The 20,099-nt window shown below is 42.3% G+C and overlaps 1 protein-coding gene across 1 annotated transcript in view; it reads left to right on the top strand.

The window, feature by feature from the left end:
- Positions 1–3,918: 3,918 nt before the first annotated feature.
- LOC121878414 (nephrin-like) overlaps positions 3,919–20,099 on the top strand; it is a 95,606-nt gene continuing 79,425 nt past the window's right edge. The window contains exons 1-2 of the mRNA XM_042384640.1: positions 3,919–4,002; positions 4,390–4,789. Of these exons, the coding sequence (XP_042240574.1) occupies positions 4,705–4,789 (85 nt within the window). The 5' untranslated portion in view covers positions 3,919–4,002; positions 4,390–4,704. The remainder of the gene's footprint in view (positions 4,003–4,389; positions 4,790–20,099) is intronic.

Consider the following 20,099-nt stretch of genomic DNA (forward strand, 5'->3'; position numbering starts at 1 on the left):
GGGGAGGAGGACAAGTGAAGGGGTGGTGGGGAGGACAGGTGACGGGTGGTGGGGAGGACAGGTGACGGGTGGTGGGGAGGACAGGTGACGGGTGGTGGGGAGGACAGGTGAGGTGGGAGGACAAGTGAAGGGGTGGTGGGGAGGACAGGTGACGGGTGGTGGGGAAGACAGGTGACGGGTGGTGGGGAGGACAGGTGACGGGTGGTGGGGAGGACAGGTGACGGGTGGTGGGGAGGACAGGTGACGGGTGGTGGGGAGGACAGGTGACGGGTGGTGGGTAGGAGACAGGTGACGGGTGGTGAGGAAGGGGACATTCAACAAACAGAAGTACTGGGAGTTGAAACAAGCCAGAGAACTGAATTTTTTAAAGAGGTAAGAGAACTGGACCCTGGAACAAGCTAAAAGACCAGGACGTCTTCTAATAGACCAGATTTTTGGAACAAATCTTTTAACAGGCCGGAATAATGAATCTTGGAACAGACCATAGACCAGATTAAGGGGCCGAGTTCTGGAACGGATCAGAGGGTTTAGACTAAAGGGCTACACCAGAGAATAGATCAGAGAGTTGGGTCTTTCAACAGTTCAGAGACACGAGTTCTGAAAGTGGAGAAGAAATGATTCCTGGAACAGAAAATAGGACTGGATAATGGAACAGACAAGAAGGCTGGGTCATACAAGAGAATGACCACTTAGAGTCCCGGAACACATCTGAGTATAGAAATTGCCCGAAGAAAACAATAAGTTACACTTCTTAATAACCCAATATGAATTTTGAAAAACCAATAGAAAAATAAACCCGCATTAGCAAACAGAAAAATCTCTTGGACAGCAACATGTCTCTGGAGTGAAAGTGAAGAATAGCCATGATGCTTGAGAGTCTTGAAGTAGCACACCGGAAGATATCAAGAGCAAAATCCGCCGAAGGAGGTTTCATTGGTCTAACACAAGTGTCTTCATACGATCTTGAGGAAAGGGACGGATTGAAGAATATTTGGACAAGATGGAAGAAAGATCCTGGATAAACGAGGCAGAAGATCCCAGTGTCGAGTGAAGTGGTAATTTGGAGAGAGCTGCCGATACTTGTATTTAGGAGAATCTTGGAATCCAGGAAATAGCCTGATTGAAAGCGACATGAACAGAGGATCTGGCCTGGGATCAAGGAGAGGGACACTTTATAGGAACTAAAGGAAGGATCTTGATGACCGGAGAAATAAAGCAGCATAAACATCTAGATACATTTAATTCAGTTTAATAAAGATGCTAATGGGACAAAAAAAATAATAAGTACTCAAACCCAGAATCGTCTCCTCTTTGAAGAATACAAAGCTTATCTAAATCCTATTTTCTCTGCTCGATAACCCCTGAGTCTATATTTCATCCCAATTATCTTACCTTAAGTATAAAAAAATATATATATTGCTGAAGTATAGAAATAAGTACAGGTAATACGATTTTCAAGTGACAATATAAATGAAGGTAGAACTTACAGAAGACAAAGATAAAGTTAATAGTAATCAAGAGACTATGTAAGAAGATCAATAATCTTACTCGTATATTGTCTCACTTTCTGCTACTTGTTCTAACTTCTTTGTGTTAAATAAAGGTCGGAGTAGAGACTTACTAGCGGGTTCACCCAAAGCGTAATTGAGTAACAGAAGTCTATCATTATTCACTGCCGAGGAAGGGAGTGATGGTGGAGTCTGCGTCATTGTTCACTGCTAAGGAAGGAGTGCTGGTGTGATCCTCGTCACTGTTCACTGCTAAGGGAGGAGTGCTGGTGTGATCCTCGTCACTGTTCACTGCTAAGGGAGGAGTGCTGGTGTGATCCTCGTCACTGTTCACTGCTAAGGGAGGAGTGCTGGTGTGGTCCTTGTCACTGTTCACTGCTAAGGAAGGAGTGCTGGTGTGGTCCTCGTCACTGTTCACTGCTGAGGAAGGAGTGCTGGTGTGGTCCTCGTCACTGAGTGCTGGTGTGGTCCTCGTCACTGTTCACTGCTAAGGAAGGAGTGCTGGTGTGGTCCTCGTCACTGTTCACTGCTGAGAGGAAGGGAGTGGTGTGGTCCTCGTCACTGTTCACTGCTGAGAGGAAGGAGGCTGGTGTGGTCCCGTCACTGTTCACTGCTGGAGAGGAAGGAGTGCTGGTGTGGTCCTCGTCACTGTTCACTGCTGAGAGGAAGGAGTGCTGGTGTGGTCCTCGTCACTGTTCACTGCTGAGAGGAAGGAGTGTTGGTGTGGTCCTCGTCACTGTTCACTGCCGAGGAAGGGAGGATGGTGTGGTCCTGTCACTGTTCACTGCTAAGGAAGGAGTGAGGTGGTCCTCGTCACTGTTCACTGCTGAGAGGAAGGAGTGCTGGTGTGGTCCTCTGTCACTGTTCACTGCTGAGAGGAAGGAGTGCTGGTGTGGTCCTCGTCACTCTATGTTCAAGTTAATGTGGCCTTTATTGAACACGCTGGGCGGCCTATGAGACAAGCCCTGACAAATGACTCACCAAACTTGTCTTCCTCTTCCAAATAATGTAAGGAGGGGGAGGGGGGGGGGAAGGGTACGTAGGAGTGGAGGGGGTTAAATGTGGGGGTGATGGGGGTGCTAGGAGGGGTGATGGAATAGGGGTGATCGTGTGCATGGGGATGGAGGAGAGAGGTGACGGGTAGTGGGGGGGGATAGAGGTGACAGGTAGTGTGGAGTATAGAGGTGACAGGTAGTGTGGAGTATAGAGGTGACAGGTAGTGGGGGAGGATAGAGGTGACAGGTAGTGGTGTAGGAGAGAGGCAACGGGTGGTGGGGAGGAGAGGATAAGTAATTGCTCTCTGTATACAGGAATCACATTATCACGTACTGAACAAGATGAGGACAATGGGCTAACGTGTATTGTACTCGTTCAATAGAGTATGGGAGACGAGGCTTGACACATAAACAAATAACTATCCACTGTATTTACATAAAAAGATGAACTGAACTAAAGTACAATACACGTTAGCCCATTGTCCTCACCTTTCATTTAAACACGTAAAAGTTACTAGTAAGCTGCTCCAACTCACAAATAGGCTTTTCTTTGCTAACGTGTGAGCTTGTAACAATTCTCTCCGTTATTTAATAAGTAAGAGCCAATGAGGGAATTGAGGGGTTGTGATATGCATTCTTTATAAACTTTATACGGTAAACAGAAAGTCACAGCTGGACTGGAGAGGGCCACGGCAGGTATACGTTTATGATATAATTTCTCTACGATTATCTTAATTTAACACTGAACAGCTATCCGAGGTCTTGTCAAATGTTGAAATAATCAGCAGGTTCGTGTTTACAGCTTTTCCTCAGTGGCTATAACTTAGTCTGCCCCAATAAACTTTTTCCATACGCTCGCTCGCCCCGTTATACATCAACAGCCACATCTAGAGAACATGATAATTCAACATTATTAGGTCAATCGGCTTAAACTTTCGGAATCCACCAATGAAAACACACACACACACACACACACACACACACACACACACACACACACATACACACAGTAGGCAGTATAACTACAGTAACTTGTCAGCACCACCTCTGCGATGACTAAAGCCTCACTAATACCTTGTTTACATCCTCAACACACGAAGATTATCTCCCTCTTACCAACAGATTAAGAACAGAGACAAGACTGCCCCATTAAGTCTTCTCCACCAACCAATCAGTGAGGGCGGCTGTATGGACCGTCGCTCCATCAACCGACTAGTAAAGAAAGCTGTCATGACCTCTCCATCTCCTTATCAGTTAGGAGAGCTGGCTGTCATGACCTTCTCTCCATCAACCAATCAGTGAGAAGAGCTAGGTGTCATGACCTCCTCTCCATCAACCAATCAGTAGGAAGAGTTCGCCATCACCTGCGCGAGGCCGGACAACCCAGGTCCCCGTTCCGGCGAGTCCTCAGTCACCTCCTGGCCGCTCTGTGTGAAGGCTCACACTGCTGCTTCTCATACAACCCGCCGCTGGTGTTCTCCGTATTGTGTCACCTACATGTAACTACTCACGTCTATCAATATCAAATCATCCAATATTTTCTTTAAGGATTCTGTGTCGTTCAGTGTTGCTCAAAGTAAAAGAAAAGAAATGTCAACTTCATGAGTTAATAAAAATATAAGGATATATTGCTGTGTACATTTGAGGAAAGAATAATATTGTCAGTCCATGAAAGTTAAAGAATATTACTCCCAACAGCTAGTGCAGGAAATACTATATTAACATCAAGTATAATACGAGCTTAGGTAGGCTTTTACATACAGTGCTCGTCACAATGACAGCTTAGAGCTCTTTAATACTCTGCCTGCCGCTCACACCGTTGGTAGAATTACTGTACTACGGAAAGAAAGTATAATTTAATGATGTATGTCTGTAAAATGTTTCAGTGTCCGTAAAAGCGAGTCCCGAATTTACAAAACAGGTGCCACTGTAGGTAGAAAGCGGGCAAACGCTGGTCTTGCGTAGTTTCCATAAGCGTGTCATTACAGAATGGAGGCTAATGTCAGGCATTCGTGAATGCTAGTGCTAACGCTGCTGTTTCCATAGTGCGGATCATACTATTACCGACGAAGGAAATACAGAAAAAAAAAAGAAATGTAACTTAAGTACAGAAATATGACTGTGTATGTAGATTAGTGAGTGTGGGCCCCATATCTGGTACCAGTGATATACCTGGAGGTGTAGCCGAGCACCACCTCGCTATGACAGGTGTGTGGCTGCTGCTGCTCCTCGCCACCACACTCACCCACGCCAAGATCATACAGCCAAAGAAGGGACTCGAGTCAAGTAAGTAGATACTCATCTTTTCACCTCGGTATTTGATGTTGGGGGGATGGGTATTGTGGTGTAAGGAGGGAATCACCTGAAGATTACCACCCTACCGCTAACTTAAGCTAACCTAACCACCCTACCGCTAACTTAAGCTAACCTAACCACCCTACCGCTAATTTAAGCTAACCTAACCACCCTACCGCTAACTTAAGCTAACCTAACCACCCTACAGCTATCTTAACCTAATCTAACCACCCTACAGCTATCTTAACCTAATCTAACCACCCTACCGCTAATTTAAGCTAACCTAACCACCCTACCGCTAATTTAAGCTAACCTAACCACCCCACCGCACTTAATATTCAACCACTCACCACCTAATCAATTTCATCTTACGTTCAGTCTAACCACCAATCAAACCACCGTCACAGCTTTAACCTAATCAACCTCACGCTACAACCACCACTTTAATCACCATACCGCAATAACACCACCTTAACCTAACCCAACTTAACCTACCCATACGTTGTTCAGCCTATTCTAACTTCAGCTAATCTCACCAAACCACCCTACCACTAACCTCGATTAACCTAGTCAAACTTAACCTGACGTAAACCTAACCAAACTTAACCTAACCTACCCCACCCATAGGCGTTAGGTCACAATTCTCAGGTGAAATAAACTGTTATGGGAGGGAGGGGTTAATCTTTAGGTGATATCTATGAGTTGATGTTATGATGTTTGTCACTTTGTTAATGTTTACGTCACGATGTTTGTGTAATGTTTAGAGGAAAGTTGTTTTGATGTGATGTTGTTGAAAAGCTATAAGACGATGTTGCGTTTTGTATAGAAGTGACGGCCTGGAAATTGTGAGTCTGTCGCTATGTTTTGAGTTTATGTTGCGATGTTTTGAGTTTGTCGCGATGTTTTGAGTTTATGTTGCGATGTTTTGAGTTTATGTTGCGGTGTTTTGAGTTTATGTTGCGGTGTTTTGTGTTATTTCGCGAGGTTTAAGTTTATGTCGAGATGTTTTGAATATATGTCGTGATGTTTTGGTTTATGTTGCCATGTTTTGTGTTCATGTTACAATGTTCTGAATTAATGTTGCGATGTTTTGTGTTTATGTTACGATGTTTTGGTTTAAAGCGCAATTCAATTCGATGTTGAATATGACATACTTGTGTTAATAAGGCGATGTTTGTGTATTTATGAGGCGATGTTTGTGTATTTATGAGGCGATGTTTGTGTATTTATGAGGCAATGTTTGTGTGTTTAAAAGTCGATGTTTGAGTGTTTGTGAGGTGATTCGTATGTGTTTCTGAAGCCCAGTTTGTATGTTCGTGAGACGGTGCTTGTATCATAGCAGCGTTTGTTTGGTTAGTAAGTGCGTGACTGTGCTTATTTGTGGTATTAGTGATGCGACTGTATGGTTAAGAGGTGTGTGACAGTTGTGGTTAGTAATATGTTATTATTATTATTAGCAGTTTGTAAGTGTGTGTTTGTTACATTAGTACGCGAACGTAATAATGTTTAGTAGCTTCAGAAAAGTACACAGTATTTTCCAAAGTCAGATGTTTAATTTTTTTTTATCTGAGGACATTTTAATTTCTATCATAGTTGTTTGATGTAATTGTTTAAAATTATACAATGCAGAAAATGCAAAGGTACACATATATATCACACACACACACACACACACACACATGTAGTGTTGTCAATGGCTACTCCAACACATCATAGACGCGTTATCAAAGTTTCATTTCTTCATTACGGCTGGGATTGGTTGAGCCCTCAGGGGAAGTGTGTGTGTGTGTGTGTATGTGTGTGTGTGTGTGTGTGTGTGTGTGGTGTGAGACGAAGAGTCGGGGGAGAGGAGGAGGTTGGAGGGGAGGACAGTGTTGGAGGGAGGCAGTGTTGGAGGGGGAGGCACAGTGTTGGAGGGAGGGACAGTGTTGGGGAGTGAGGGACAGTGGGAGGTGGAGGCAGTGTTGGTGTGAGGGACAGTGTTGAGTGTGAGGCACAGTGTTGGGAGGTGAGGGACAGTGTTGGGGAGGGACAGTGTTGGGGAGTGAGGTACAGTGTTGGGAGGTGAGGCACAGTGTTGGGGGAGGAGGACAGTGTTGGGGAGTGAGGGACAGTGTTGGGGAGTGAGGGACAGTGTTGGGAGGGGAGGTACAGTGTTGGGAGGTGAGGGACAGTGTTGGGGAGGGGAGGTACAGTGTTGAGTGTGAGGTACAGTGGTTGGAGGTGAGGGACAGTGTTGGGGAGGAGGACAGTGTTGGGGAGGAGGCACATTGGGGAGTGAGGTACAGTGTTGGAGGTGAGGGGACAGTGTTGGAGGTGAGGGACAGGTTATGTAAGGGACAGTGTTGGGAGGGAGGCACAGTGTTGGGGAGGAGGCACAGTGCTGGGAGGTGAGGGACAGTGTTGGGAGTGAGGGACAGAGTTGAGTGTGAGGGACAGTGTTGGAGGTGAGGGACAGTGTTGGGAGGAGGCAGTGTTGGAGTGAGGGACAGTGTTGGGGAGGAGGCACAGTGTTGGGGAGGAGGCACAGGTTGGAGGAGTGTTGGGAGGTGCTGGGGAGTGAGGGACAGTGTTGGGGAGTGTGGAGGTGAGGGACAGTGTTGGGGAGGAGGGACAGTGTTGGGGAGTGAGGGACAGTGTTGGGGAGTGAGGACAGTTTGGAGTGTGAGGTACAGTGTTGGGGAGGAGGAAGTGGGAGGACAGTGTTGGGGAGAGAAAGGGGAGCAGGACAGGTTGAGGAGAGGGGACAGTGTTGGGAGGGAGGCACAGGTTGGGGAGTGAGGGACAGGTTAGGAGGAGGGACAATGTTGGGGAGGAGGCACAGTGTTGGGAGGAGGGACAGTGTTGGAGGAGGTACAGTGTTGGGGAGTGAGGGACAGTGTTGGGGAGTGAGGACAGTGGGAGAGTGAGGCACAGTGTTGGGGATGAGGACAGTGTAGGAGTGAGGGACAGGTTAGGAGTGGAACAGTGTTGGGGGAGGAGGGACAGTGTTGGAGTGTGAGGTACAGTGGAGAACTGAGGGGACAGTGTTGGAGGAGGCAGTGTTGGGGAGTCAGGAGTGTTGGAGTGTGAGGCACAGGCTGGGAGGAGGGACAGTGTTGGGAGTGAGGCACAGGTTGGAGTGTGAGAGGGACAGTGTTGGAGTGTGAGGCAGTGTTGGGGGAGGAGGGACAGTGTTGGAGTGTGGAGGACAGGTTGGAGGAGGCAAGGGGAGTGTGGTACAGTGTTGGAGGTGTGAGGACAGTGTTGGAGGTGGAGGTACAGGTTGGGAGGAGGGAGGCAAGGAGGTGAGGACAGTGTTGGGGAGGAGGACAGTGTTGGGGAGGGGACAGTGTTGGAGTGAGGCATGGTTGGGAGTGAGGTACAGTGTTGGGGAGGAGGGACAGTGTTGGGGAGTGAGGTACAGTGTTGGGGGAGTGAGGGACAGTGTTGGAGGTGAGGTACAGTGCTGGAGAGTGGAGGTACAGTGTTGGAGGTGAGGCACAGTGTTGGGAGTCAGGCACAGTGTTGGAGGGAGGCACAGTGCTGGGGAGGAGGGACAGTGGGGAGTGAGGTGACAGTGCTGGAGAGGTACAGTGGGAGGTGAGGGACAGTGTTGGAGGGAGGCAGTGTTGGGGAGGAGGCAGTGTTGGAGGAGTGAGGCAGTGTTGGGGAGGAGGTACAGTGATTGAAGCACAGTGCTGGAGAGTGTGGGAGGTGGACAGTGCTGGGGTGAGGCACAGTGTTGGAGGTGAGGTACAGTGTTGGGGAGTGAGGGACAGTGTTGGGGAGTGAGGGACAGTGTTGAGTGAGGTACAGTGTTGGGGAGTAGGTACAGTGTTGGGGAGGAGGCAGTGCTGGAGGTGAGGTAAGTGCTGGAGAATTGAGGCACAGTGTTGGAGGAGGTACAGTGTTGGGAGTCAGGTACAGTGTTGGAGTGTGAGGTACAGTGCTGGGGAGGAGGACAGTGTTGGGGAGTGGTACAGTGCTGGAGTGAGGTACAGTGTTGGAGTGTGAGGACAGTGTTGGGTGTGAGGTACAGTGTTGGGAGTGAGGACAGTGTTGGAGTGTGAGGTACAGTGTTGGGGAGTGAGGTACAGTGTTGGGAGTGTGGTACAGTGTTGGTGTGGGACAGTGGAGTGTGAGGTACAGTGTTGGGGAGTGAGGACAGTGTTGGAGTGTGAGGTACAGTGTTGGGGAGTGAAAGTGTTGGGAGTGAGAGACAGTGTTGGGGAGTGAGGTACAGTGTTGGGGGAGTGAGGTACAGTGCTGGGAGTGAGGACAGTGTTGGGAGTGAGGTGCAGTGTTGGGGAGTGAGGACAGTGTTGGGTGGAGGTACAGTGCTGGAGAGTGAGGTACAGTGTTGGAGTGTGAGTGCAGTGTGAGTCAGGTACAGTGTTGGGTGTGAGGTACAGTGCTGGGGAGTGAGGACAGTGTTGGGGGTAGGTACAGTGCTGGAGTGTGAGGTACAGTGTTGGAGTGTGAGCAGTGTTGGAGTGAGGTACAGTGTTGGGGAGTGAGGCAGTGTTGGAAGTGAGTACAGTGTTGGGAGTGGGGTACAGTGATTGAAGTACAGTGCTGGAGTGTGTGAGGCAGTGCTGGGTGTGAGGTACAGTGTTGGAGTGTGAGGGTACAGTGTTTGGGAGTGAGGACAGTGTTGGGGAGTGAGGGACAGTGTTGGAGTGAGTACAGTGTTGGAGTGAGAGGTACAGTGAGGTGTTGGGGAGTGAGGTACAGTGCTGGAGTGTGAGGTACAGTGTTGGAGAGTGAAGAATAGTATAAGGAGCGAAGGTCAGTATAAGAGAGTGCAGGCCAGTATAAGAGAGTGCAGGTCAGTATAAGAGAGTGCAGGCCAGTATAAGGAAATAAACACAAATTGGTTACCAAGAATTACTGTACTTACATTCACAACAAGTCATTGGGAGTTATGATCTATATCCAGAAATATTTGAAGTGTGTGTGTGTGTGTGTGTGTGTGTGTGTGTGTGTGTGTGTGTTATTAGATATGTCGTTAAGGAGGTAGTACAGTGTTATTGGTGCCCACCCGCCACCTGGTATCGACATAATGGACGGGTGGCACTGAATACCTCAGAGAGATTTTGATATGTCCTGAGTGACCCTGAGAGACTTTGTGTGTGCTAGTGACTCTGAGAGACTTTGGTGTGTTCTGAGTGGCACTGATAGACTTTGATGTGTACTGAGTAACCCTGAGAGACTTTGGTGTGTCTGAGTGACTCCTGAGAGACTTTGGTGCGAGGCACAGAGACTTTGTTATGTCCTGAGTGACTCTGAAATACTCTGATGTGCCCCGAGTGACCCTGAGAGACTTTTCAGCTGTCTTGAGTGACCTTAAGAGATTCTAAAGTCTCCTGAGTGACTTTGAGTGACTTTGATGTGCCCTGAGTGACCCTGAGAGAGCTTTGAGTTGTCCTGAGCGTCCCTGAGAAACTTTTGAGCTGTTTTAAGTAAAGCTAAGGGACAATGGTGCTGAGAAACTTTTAATAACACTGAGGAAATCTTGATACCCTGGGTAAGCCCGAGACATAGAGCGCTGCATGTCACCTCACTCACTCATACGTTACGTGTGTGGTAGTCGTGTGTATGTTTAACTTTCATGTCAGGTAAACACAGAACCAGGAGAGAGAGATTCGAAAAATACAGGATGGGTTACCATAAAGCGGTGGTGACGGTAGAAAGGCACGGGAAAGGAAGAAAGAGGAAAGGGAAAGATGTAAAACAGAGAGATATGTGAAGAATGTATATAAAAAACAAAAGTGGAAGAAGGAAGGAAGGAAGGAAGGAAGGGGTAGGAGAAAGGGATGTAGGGAGGGACGGATGGAGGAAGGCAGGGAAAAAGGACGAGAAGGAGGAAAGGCTAGAAGAGGGGAGGGGATAGGGTGGGACGGGAGGGAGGGAAGTGGGGAGGGAGGGAAATAGGGAGGGAGAGAAGAGGAATAGGCAAGGATGAGAGCAGACATCTCTTGGTACAGTTTAATTATGAATGTCGGTCATCTCAACATCACGAGCTCTATGTTCACTTACCAACTTCTCCTTGTTGGCGGAGGGGTGTAAGGGGAAGGGGAGTGTAAGGGGAAGGAAGGAGAGGTGTAAGGGGAGGGAAGGGAGGTGTAAGAGGAGGAGAGGAGAGGTGTAAAGGGAGGAGAGAAGGGAGGGAGTGAAAGAGAATTAAACGCGTCTATATCATAACTTCCCCACAACTTTCCTCTTTCATATTATACTCAACCCAAACTATGAACCACAGACTATAGGTTAATTAGTTTTTTCTACCTGTCCTATAAACGAGTATAAAACACCATGGCAGTCAAGTAGACGAAAAGAGTCTCAGTAGAATTAAGACGCCATTTTGTTGTTGTCGTCATCTTCATCTCTCGCCATTACTGAATTACTGATAATCTGACGTCAGGATTAATAATATCAAAGGTTTATACTGTATTATGAAATCACCTGAAGATTCGTCCTACTTATTTCACCTGAAGATTAATCCTCCTGACGCTACCTGGGGGATTAGATTAAGTTAGGGTAGGGTAGGGTAGGGTAGGGTAGGGTAGGGTAGGGTAGGGTAGGGGGTGTCTTTTCATATCATCCACATATTTTAACCATTTTTCTCCGAAGTGAAGAGGATGAGGTAGGGGAGAGGCCGGAATTGACATGTAAATTGCATTGTGATTCTTTTGTTACTTAAAAGCGTTCCATTATAATGAGTTAAAGTGGAATATAGCTTAAGTGTTAGGGAAAATACAAGCTTTAATTGGGTTAGAGAAAACATACTTGTGGTTGGGTAGGGGGGTGTGTGACTAGTGTGGTCTGGGGGAGGAAAAGTGAGAAAGTTAAATACGAAGTGAGGAGGAAAGTTGGGAAGCAGTTTACCGCGGGTAGGTGACTTGAGGTCATGCTGAGAGAGAGAGAAAGAGAGAGAGAGAGAGAGAGGACGTCAAATGTCACCATGCGTAACAAAAGCTCCTGAACACACAAAGTAAATAAATAAGTATCATTACATTGAAAATATTACAACTAAACGGTGTATATAAAAACAAAATGTACAGTTGAATAAAAATAATTCTCTACAGGTTTTATATAACGAAATATGCTGTTCTTAATTAAACCTTTCTGTATATATATATATATATATATATATATATATATATATATATATATATATATATATATATATATATATATATATATATATATATATATATATATATATATATATATATATATTTTTTTTAATACATTATTCTTATTAAGAAAAGTTGCGTGTTATTGTTTATCGAGTTTATAAAGCACTTTATATTCTGACAGTATAAATCAATTATGTAAATTATGTATGAAAATACTATACATACCTAAAGAGATAAGGCTAAGTTACACAAATAGGTAAATAGATCAAGATATAAAATAAAGAAATACATGTGTCAACACAAAATAATACATGCCCAAACATATGAATAGTTAAGTCCTCAACACCAATAACACAACACAACTATAGTGAGACTCGAGTAACCTAACCTAACCCGGAACACATGAAGTAGCTAGTATAACAGAGCTTCGTGTCTATATTATAACCAGGAATCAAAATAATACACTTGTCATCATACCTTTCACAAAATGATGTCCTTAATGGTTCTAACGAATGAAATCGAAAATATAGAATGCAATTTTATAGTTCAGTTTTAAAGAGACTAGTTTTTTTTTTTTTTTTAGAGGTCATTTTAGTGGATAAGTTTCATGCTTAACATAAAAGGCCAGGGTAATACAATGCCTCTGTTATGTTCTACAGTGTGTGTTTAACTTACATAGAATGAGTCTTTCTCTACACTGGTAAGGGAATATGAATTTCTAACTTTACTTGATATGGAATTTAATGGTGTGATAAGAATAAATGTATAACTAACTTTAATGTTGATATGAAAACGTATTATTATTATTATTATTATTATTATCATCACAATAAAGTTTACATGATCAGTCAATTACAAGAAACATGAAGTGAAAACCTCTCATACACTAGTTGGTATTGCACATTACTGTCAGACCTTGTAGAACTGTGTGTTGTTATATAAGGGACACTAGTTTCCTTACACTGATAACTGAGTAAACAAATGAACTGAGAGAGAGAGAGAGAGAGAGAGAGAGAGAGAGAGAGTCAAATATCACTCTTTGCCAATATCGCGATGATTAAAACTTTCGACAGAGACAATAACACAACCGAACCTCTACCAAATATGAAAAGGACACAGTACCTTATACCCTGTGGACCTGGGACCTGGGACCTGGGACCTGGCAGAGATTACAGGTGGAAACATATATTTACCCCAGCAGGTACACCGTGATGGAGGGGTTAGTGCTCATAACAGGTGTGAGGTCGCGTTTTCTGAGGATTATTGAGATGTTGACTCTAGTGGTGATACTGCGTGACAGCTTGGCTCTAAAGCATGTCATGGGCCCATAAGTGTCAAGGCAAAGCTGTCAAGGTCAACGCAAAATAGTCTGAGAGAATATTCACGACACACACACATACACACAAACAGCCTAACTTACAGTCACATAAACAACCACACATACAGTCACACATACAGTCACACAAGCAACCACACACACAGTCACACAAGCAACCACACACACAGTCACACAAGCAGCCACACACACAGACACACAAATAACGTGAATTGCCGCAGATTTATAACTTATGATGAATTGAAACTTCTGGCAGTAATATTGGGTGGTGTCGTTAAGGTTATGTATTAGCTATAACCTCCGTAACCAATGAACAAATTGAACTGAAGTAATGACGAACTTTACCAATATGATCGTAGGAGAGAGAGAGAGAGAAAAAAAAGGAAATCGTTATGAGCTTAGTTTAATGACTCAAAATTTTCGGCGGCCATTTTGTATCTGACTCAATTTTTCGGCGGCCATTTTTTAATCTGACTCAATTTTTCGGCGGCTATTTTTTGAATCTGTTACTCTAAAATAATTGTTTGAAAAAAAAAATAGTATTGTGAGTATAGTATTAATATTGTTTGTCAAACCTACTGTGATGATTAGATTACATTTAAAGCTTGGTAGGTTAATACACATGATGACTGGCATCTTAAAAGCATTTGAGTAACTAGGAACTAACTCCCCACTTGCGTACCAAAGGTCATCTGAAGGTCTTCCTCCACGAGCATATATGACAAGAAATTCAAACTTATTCCAATATATCAAGTAAGTTAGCAGAATGAAGATGGCAGCTTTTGCTTGAGCAGTCAATGACTCCTTATGGTTAAAGTTCCTACAAGTGTTAAAACTAAGATCACAATTTCCGGACAATATCTCGACAACTCTAACCAATTTTCCTCACAGTAAACGTACACATACCTTAGTAATGTGCAATGAGAAGTATTGTGTGTTTTGGAGTTACTGTACAAGGAATTTTTCACTGAGACATAATAACATTTGCGTTTCGAATCTCTCGTTAAGGGTATAAAGACTATGTTATTTACCACAATTCTAATAAAACCTTTGGTAGGGGTTGACATTGAAAGTAGGATCACACTATATAGGGGAGGAAATTCTATATTGGATTAGGGCATGGTCAATGGACAGGAAATAAGAGGGTCAGTATTAATGTAGTCAAAATCGATTACCGGGAAACGTTATACAAGTGGGGGAACTCCATGGCTTAATCCTCACACCATTACTATATTAACGATAGATATATAGACTTAAGAGACTTACCGATGATACAAATATAAGGCTTAATTAGTTCCGATGAAGACTGAAAGGTTACACAAAGACCAAAACAAAACTTTAATTGTAGACGGAAAAACTGATAAATGAAAAGTTCGATGACAAGGAAACGGAAACAGAGAACCAACTGTTATAATGTGTTATATGTTATTATTAGGTGTTATATGTTGTTATTAGGTGTTATTATTATTACGTGTTATATGTTATTATTAGGTGTTATATGTTGTTATTAGGTGTTATTATTATTACGTGTTATATGTTATTATTAGGTGTTATATGTTGTTATTACGTGTTATCTGTTGTTATCATGTGTTGTTATTATTATTACGTGTTATCTGTTGTTATTAGGTGTTATATGTTGTTATTACGTGTTATCTGTTATCATGTGTTATTATTATTACGTGTTATCTGTTATTATTAGGTGTTATATGTTGTTATTACGTGTTATCTGTTGTTATCATATGTTGTTATTATTATTACGTGTTATCTGTTATTATTAGGTGTTATATGTTATTACGTGTTATCTGTTGTTATCATATGTTGTTATTATTATTACGTGTTATCTGTTATTATTAGGTGTTATATGTTGTTATTACGTGTTATCTGTTATCATGTGTTGTTATTATTATTACGTGTTATCTGTTATCATGTGTTGTTATTATTATTACGTGTTATCTGTTATTATTAGGTGTTATATGTTGTTATTACGTGTTATCTGTTATTATCATGTATCTGTTATTATCAGGTGTTATCTGTTATCACCATGTATATCGTTGGGTCTTACTCCTCACATACAATCTTTATCCAATTTAATATGTCAATGAATATCTGTTTTATTCCCTTTATCAACACCAAGGTCAGAGTATCATTTGTCAGCCCTGAGAGCAGTAAGACCCTCACCTATCGACTAAGCACGTTCAAAACTGCTTAGAGAAGCTTAAACTCGGTGGGGGCAGTTGGGTGTGTGTGTGTGTGTGTGTGTGTGTGTGTGTGTGTGTGTGTGTGTGTGTGTGTGTGTGTGTGTGACTTTTTCCTGAAGCTGATTTGTGTTAGCGAAAAAAGGTTAGCGGGTGGGGTTATTTTATTTTATTTTTTAGTGAGAAAAAAGTGAAGGAGTTTAAAAAAAATATCACAGTTGTTAGTTTTATTATTATTATTATTGTTATTATTATTGGAACTTTTATCATAGTCATTTAGCCATTATTACCATAACTACCAATACATTTAATATTATAATAAATCTAATTGTTTCGTCTGTCTGTCTGCGGTAAACTAAATAACATACACTACAACATAACTTTTATAATACCACTATGTAACAGGTTAAGGTTCTCAAAGATTTCTATGTTGAATATTTATCATAGTATATACAACACCTGAACACTTCACTCTTAAAAGTTGTCACACAAACATGACGGAATAAATGGTATCGAGATTGCAGTGCGACTCTTTACTGTTAAGTGAATGTCTCCTATCATCCTCCGCTACCGGGCCAAACTTGACACACGGACCCTGAGAGCCTACAATACGGTGGTCCAGAACGGTGACGTGTACCGATGAAAACTTGAAGAGGAGTTTAATCTTAGCTCAATAGTTAAGAGATTAATCAGTCTATTTCTCTTCACTCTCTATTGATCCTTTAACCTTTGGAAAGTTTAATGACACTGTAGTATATTTTGGAGATGATCTTTTTTTTATATTTCTGTTGTGTTATGGTCTTGTCTCAGGGATATATTGGGATATATAAAAATATATCCGTTTTCATCATTCCTTTAAACTGTTACTAATCGTACGTTCGATATAATATATGAAGACAATTAAATAGGTTTTCTTTTCATGTCTATCCCAAACTATATATTGTTCGTGAAAAATAAATTTGGATTTGAAAAAAAAAATCTACATCTCTCGCAAACTGTGTGAATCATTTTGAAGCTGAAATATCCCGCACTGTTTGTTGGACTTCCACCGTATTTACTTTAGTCGGGCAGGAGCGCTGAAAAATTATAATAGTTGTTGAAAAAATAATATTAATGCAAGCTGACCCGACCTGGCGACTATTATTTTTCAATTAATTTCCAATGAAATTCCAGACATATTAGTTGGATTGTAATTAATATAAAACACATAGAAAACTTACATAATAAAAAATATATTGGTTTTGTTGTAACAAATTTAGTGCTTCACAGAGTGTAATAACACTTAATGTGACCCGTAATTAACACGAGACACAAAGACAAATGCTCATGAGTTTCAGTATTTAATGGGTTGTCATTTTGGATATATATATATATATATATATATATATATATATATATATATATATATATATATATATATATATATATATATATATATATATATATATATATATATATATATATATATATATATATATGTATGTTTTGTGGTTACTTCATCAGCAGTAGCAGTGACCAGCGGGTGATAAGTTTTTTAAACAACAATGAGGTCATAATCAATCGTATTGAGCAGACCACATGTACCAGACATTGTAAAGTAACACGCACGACAAAAAGAATGTCTTACAACAACTTTTTCAGTGATGAATAAATGATTGCAGTTTGGCAATAACACCTTCTGAAGCGTCTCTTTATAGGTGTGTGGCCGTTACTAAGACTGCGTTGGCCACCCACACATGTCAGGCCAGGTGTGTGGCCATCACTTAGGGTGTGTTGGCTACCCACACGTGTTAGGTCAGGCTAGTGGCTATCAGTAAGAGTGTTGGTCACTCACTCGTGCCAGGACAGGAGTGTTGGCCACCCACTCGTTTCAGACCAGGTGTGATGGCTACCCACACGTGCCAGGACAGCTGTGTTGGCCATCCACTCGTGTGAGGGCAGGTGTGTGGCTATCACTAACGGTGTATTGGCCACCCAATCGTGCCGGACAGGTGTGTTGGCTACCCACATGTCAGCCCCACTTTAGCATATTACTTAAAATCCGAGTTTTAAAAGCCTTTGTTTCTCTTCAGTTTTATTAAAGGTTTATCTGCTTATGTTCACTTTTATGACTTCAGTGACAAACGTGTGCTGAATTTAATGCATCTGTTCACAGGATTTCCCTCCAATAGTCTTATTGATAGTTCCTGGAAAATTCAACCCCAAATACGAGACAAAGTTCCATAATGGCAACTTCCTGCATCCACATTCATGACGAAAGACGATAAGTTGCGAAGTGTTCCCCAAATTCTCTAAACTCTTTATAATCTCAAATAGTATTCAAAACATAAGCAGTGTCATGATTTCCAAATACATTTAATATTTTCAGTACAATACATATTAAATGGCAGATAATGTTTGTTCTATCTTTATATCAATCAAATAATTCCTCGTTTGGCAACTCAACTAACAGGAGTAAACAATGTGGGCTTAAGAAGGTCACCTGGGCCATGATGGATCAGTGTCTCCTCGGGTATAACAATAGGAGGTTGTGTGTCACTTTACTTCTGCTCATTTAAGCACATAAGACTCCGGCAGTACTAACAGAATCAATTTATGAAGAGAAACCCCCCAAAATATTCCAGTATCTTTGAGCCAAAATTCAATCATGGCTAACAAGGTTCGAGACTTAGCTTATGAGAACATTATGTTAGACTGTGTGACTGTGAACACCAGGAACCCGAGCAGCTCAACACTACCTCAGTCTTTGAATCATCGGGGAAAACAGATTATATTAACAACGAAAATACTATAAACTTTAAACGAACAAAAGAATTAGTTATGAGTCTTATTGTGAAGCATACGACTGACGTTAGGACTACGACTAAAAATTATAATGATAATAATAATAATAATAATAATAATAATAATAATAATAATAATAACAGCAATAAAAACAAAGGAAAAACAACAACAATATTTATAACTAGAAAAACTATAATAAATATTTTCTATTACTATGATTTTTTTTCCAATATAGGGCAGAAGAGCCCCCCAAAAAATAAGTACTCCTGACTTTCCCTTTTCGGCAGTAATTAGTTCCCTCTGGCCGCCTTACACGAGGTATTCTGTTACGCTCTTCTCTTAAGGCCTGAAGAAATATAAGCGGGGGACCTTGTTGCAGTAGATCTATATTGTCTCGTATATAAGTCTTAGCAATACACGACTGCAACATATACAAGTAACATTTCAGCAGTAACACACACAGCATTAAGACACACCTGCAACACCTCAGTACCACCCACACACACACACACATACACACACACACACACACACACACACACACACACACACACCCACACACACACACACATAAACACACACGACTGCAAAACACATTAGTAAAAATTTAGCACCAATACACGCCGGTGACATTTCAATAGTAACACTTTTGCAACATACACCAGCAACACACTCACGCACCAGCAACAAACACACACACACACACCAGCAACAACACAAGCACCAACAACTCACAGACACCAACAGACACATTTGAACAACACCTGCCGCTCCCATCATCAAAAAATCCCTTGACGTCACCTGCACTGATGATATACGCAGCAGCACATATCACCTCTTGGCTCACCCCACCTCCTACCCATCTCTTGCATCTCTCTCCCTATCCTTCATCTCTTCACCTTCTATCCTTATCCACTAAAAAATATCCACACTGCCAAATCTCCCGTCCCTACTCTTGTATAATAATATCCCTCTTATTTATTTTATATATATTACTCTTAAAACATATTATTTTTTCTCTATTTCTATATTACTCTTACACCAAAAATTTCCCCAAAATCACACCAAGGTCAAAAATTCTGTACCTTCCCTTCCCCTACATCCTTTGATACGGTTCTTCCTTTGTATACAGCACTCAAAGCATTAATTACAACCTGTCACTTGTAATTCTAGAATGTTTCAGTTCGTCAGTCATTCCATTAATTATCCAACAAACTCCTGGTTATTTATTACTCTTTTTTGTTTATATTTTATATCTCCATTCAAGTCGATATATATTTCTCCCTCTGTCTCCAATCTCGAGTTTAATTCATCCTATTACGAATATTTGATTATTTTGGGTATTGCTAAATCTATCTGCTACTTCTACTACTACTACTACTACTACTACTACTACTACTACTACTACTACTACTAATAATAATAATAATAATAAAACAGCACCTGTGACAAAAGTAATCATACCACGCGCGCGCGCACATACACACACTCACATACTCCCCTCAAACAAATACATTCCCCCACACACACATACACCCCCCCACACACAAACTCTCACACACACACCCCTACACACACATAACCCCCACATACACCCCCATACACACAAACTCCCTACACCCCCCACACAAACTCCCTCACACACACACCCCGACACACACATACAACCCCCCACACCCACCCCCATACACACAAACCCCCTCACACATACACACCCTACACACACATACAACCCCCCACACATACACCCCCTCATACACAAACTCCCCACACACACATACACACAAACTCCTCACATACACCCCCCCATACACACAAACTCCCCTCACACATGCACCCCCGACACACACATACAACCCCCCACA

The sequence above is a fragment of the Homarus americanus genome, unplaced genomic scaffold (assembly GCF_018991925.1).
Source record: "Homarus americanus isolate GMGI-L3 unplaced genomic scaffold, GMGI_Hamer_2.0 scaffold41027, whole genome shotgun sequence".
NCBI classification, from domain to species: Eukaryota; Metazoa; Arthropoda; class Malacostraca; order Decapoda; family Nephropidae; genus Homarus; species Homarus americanus.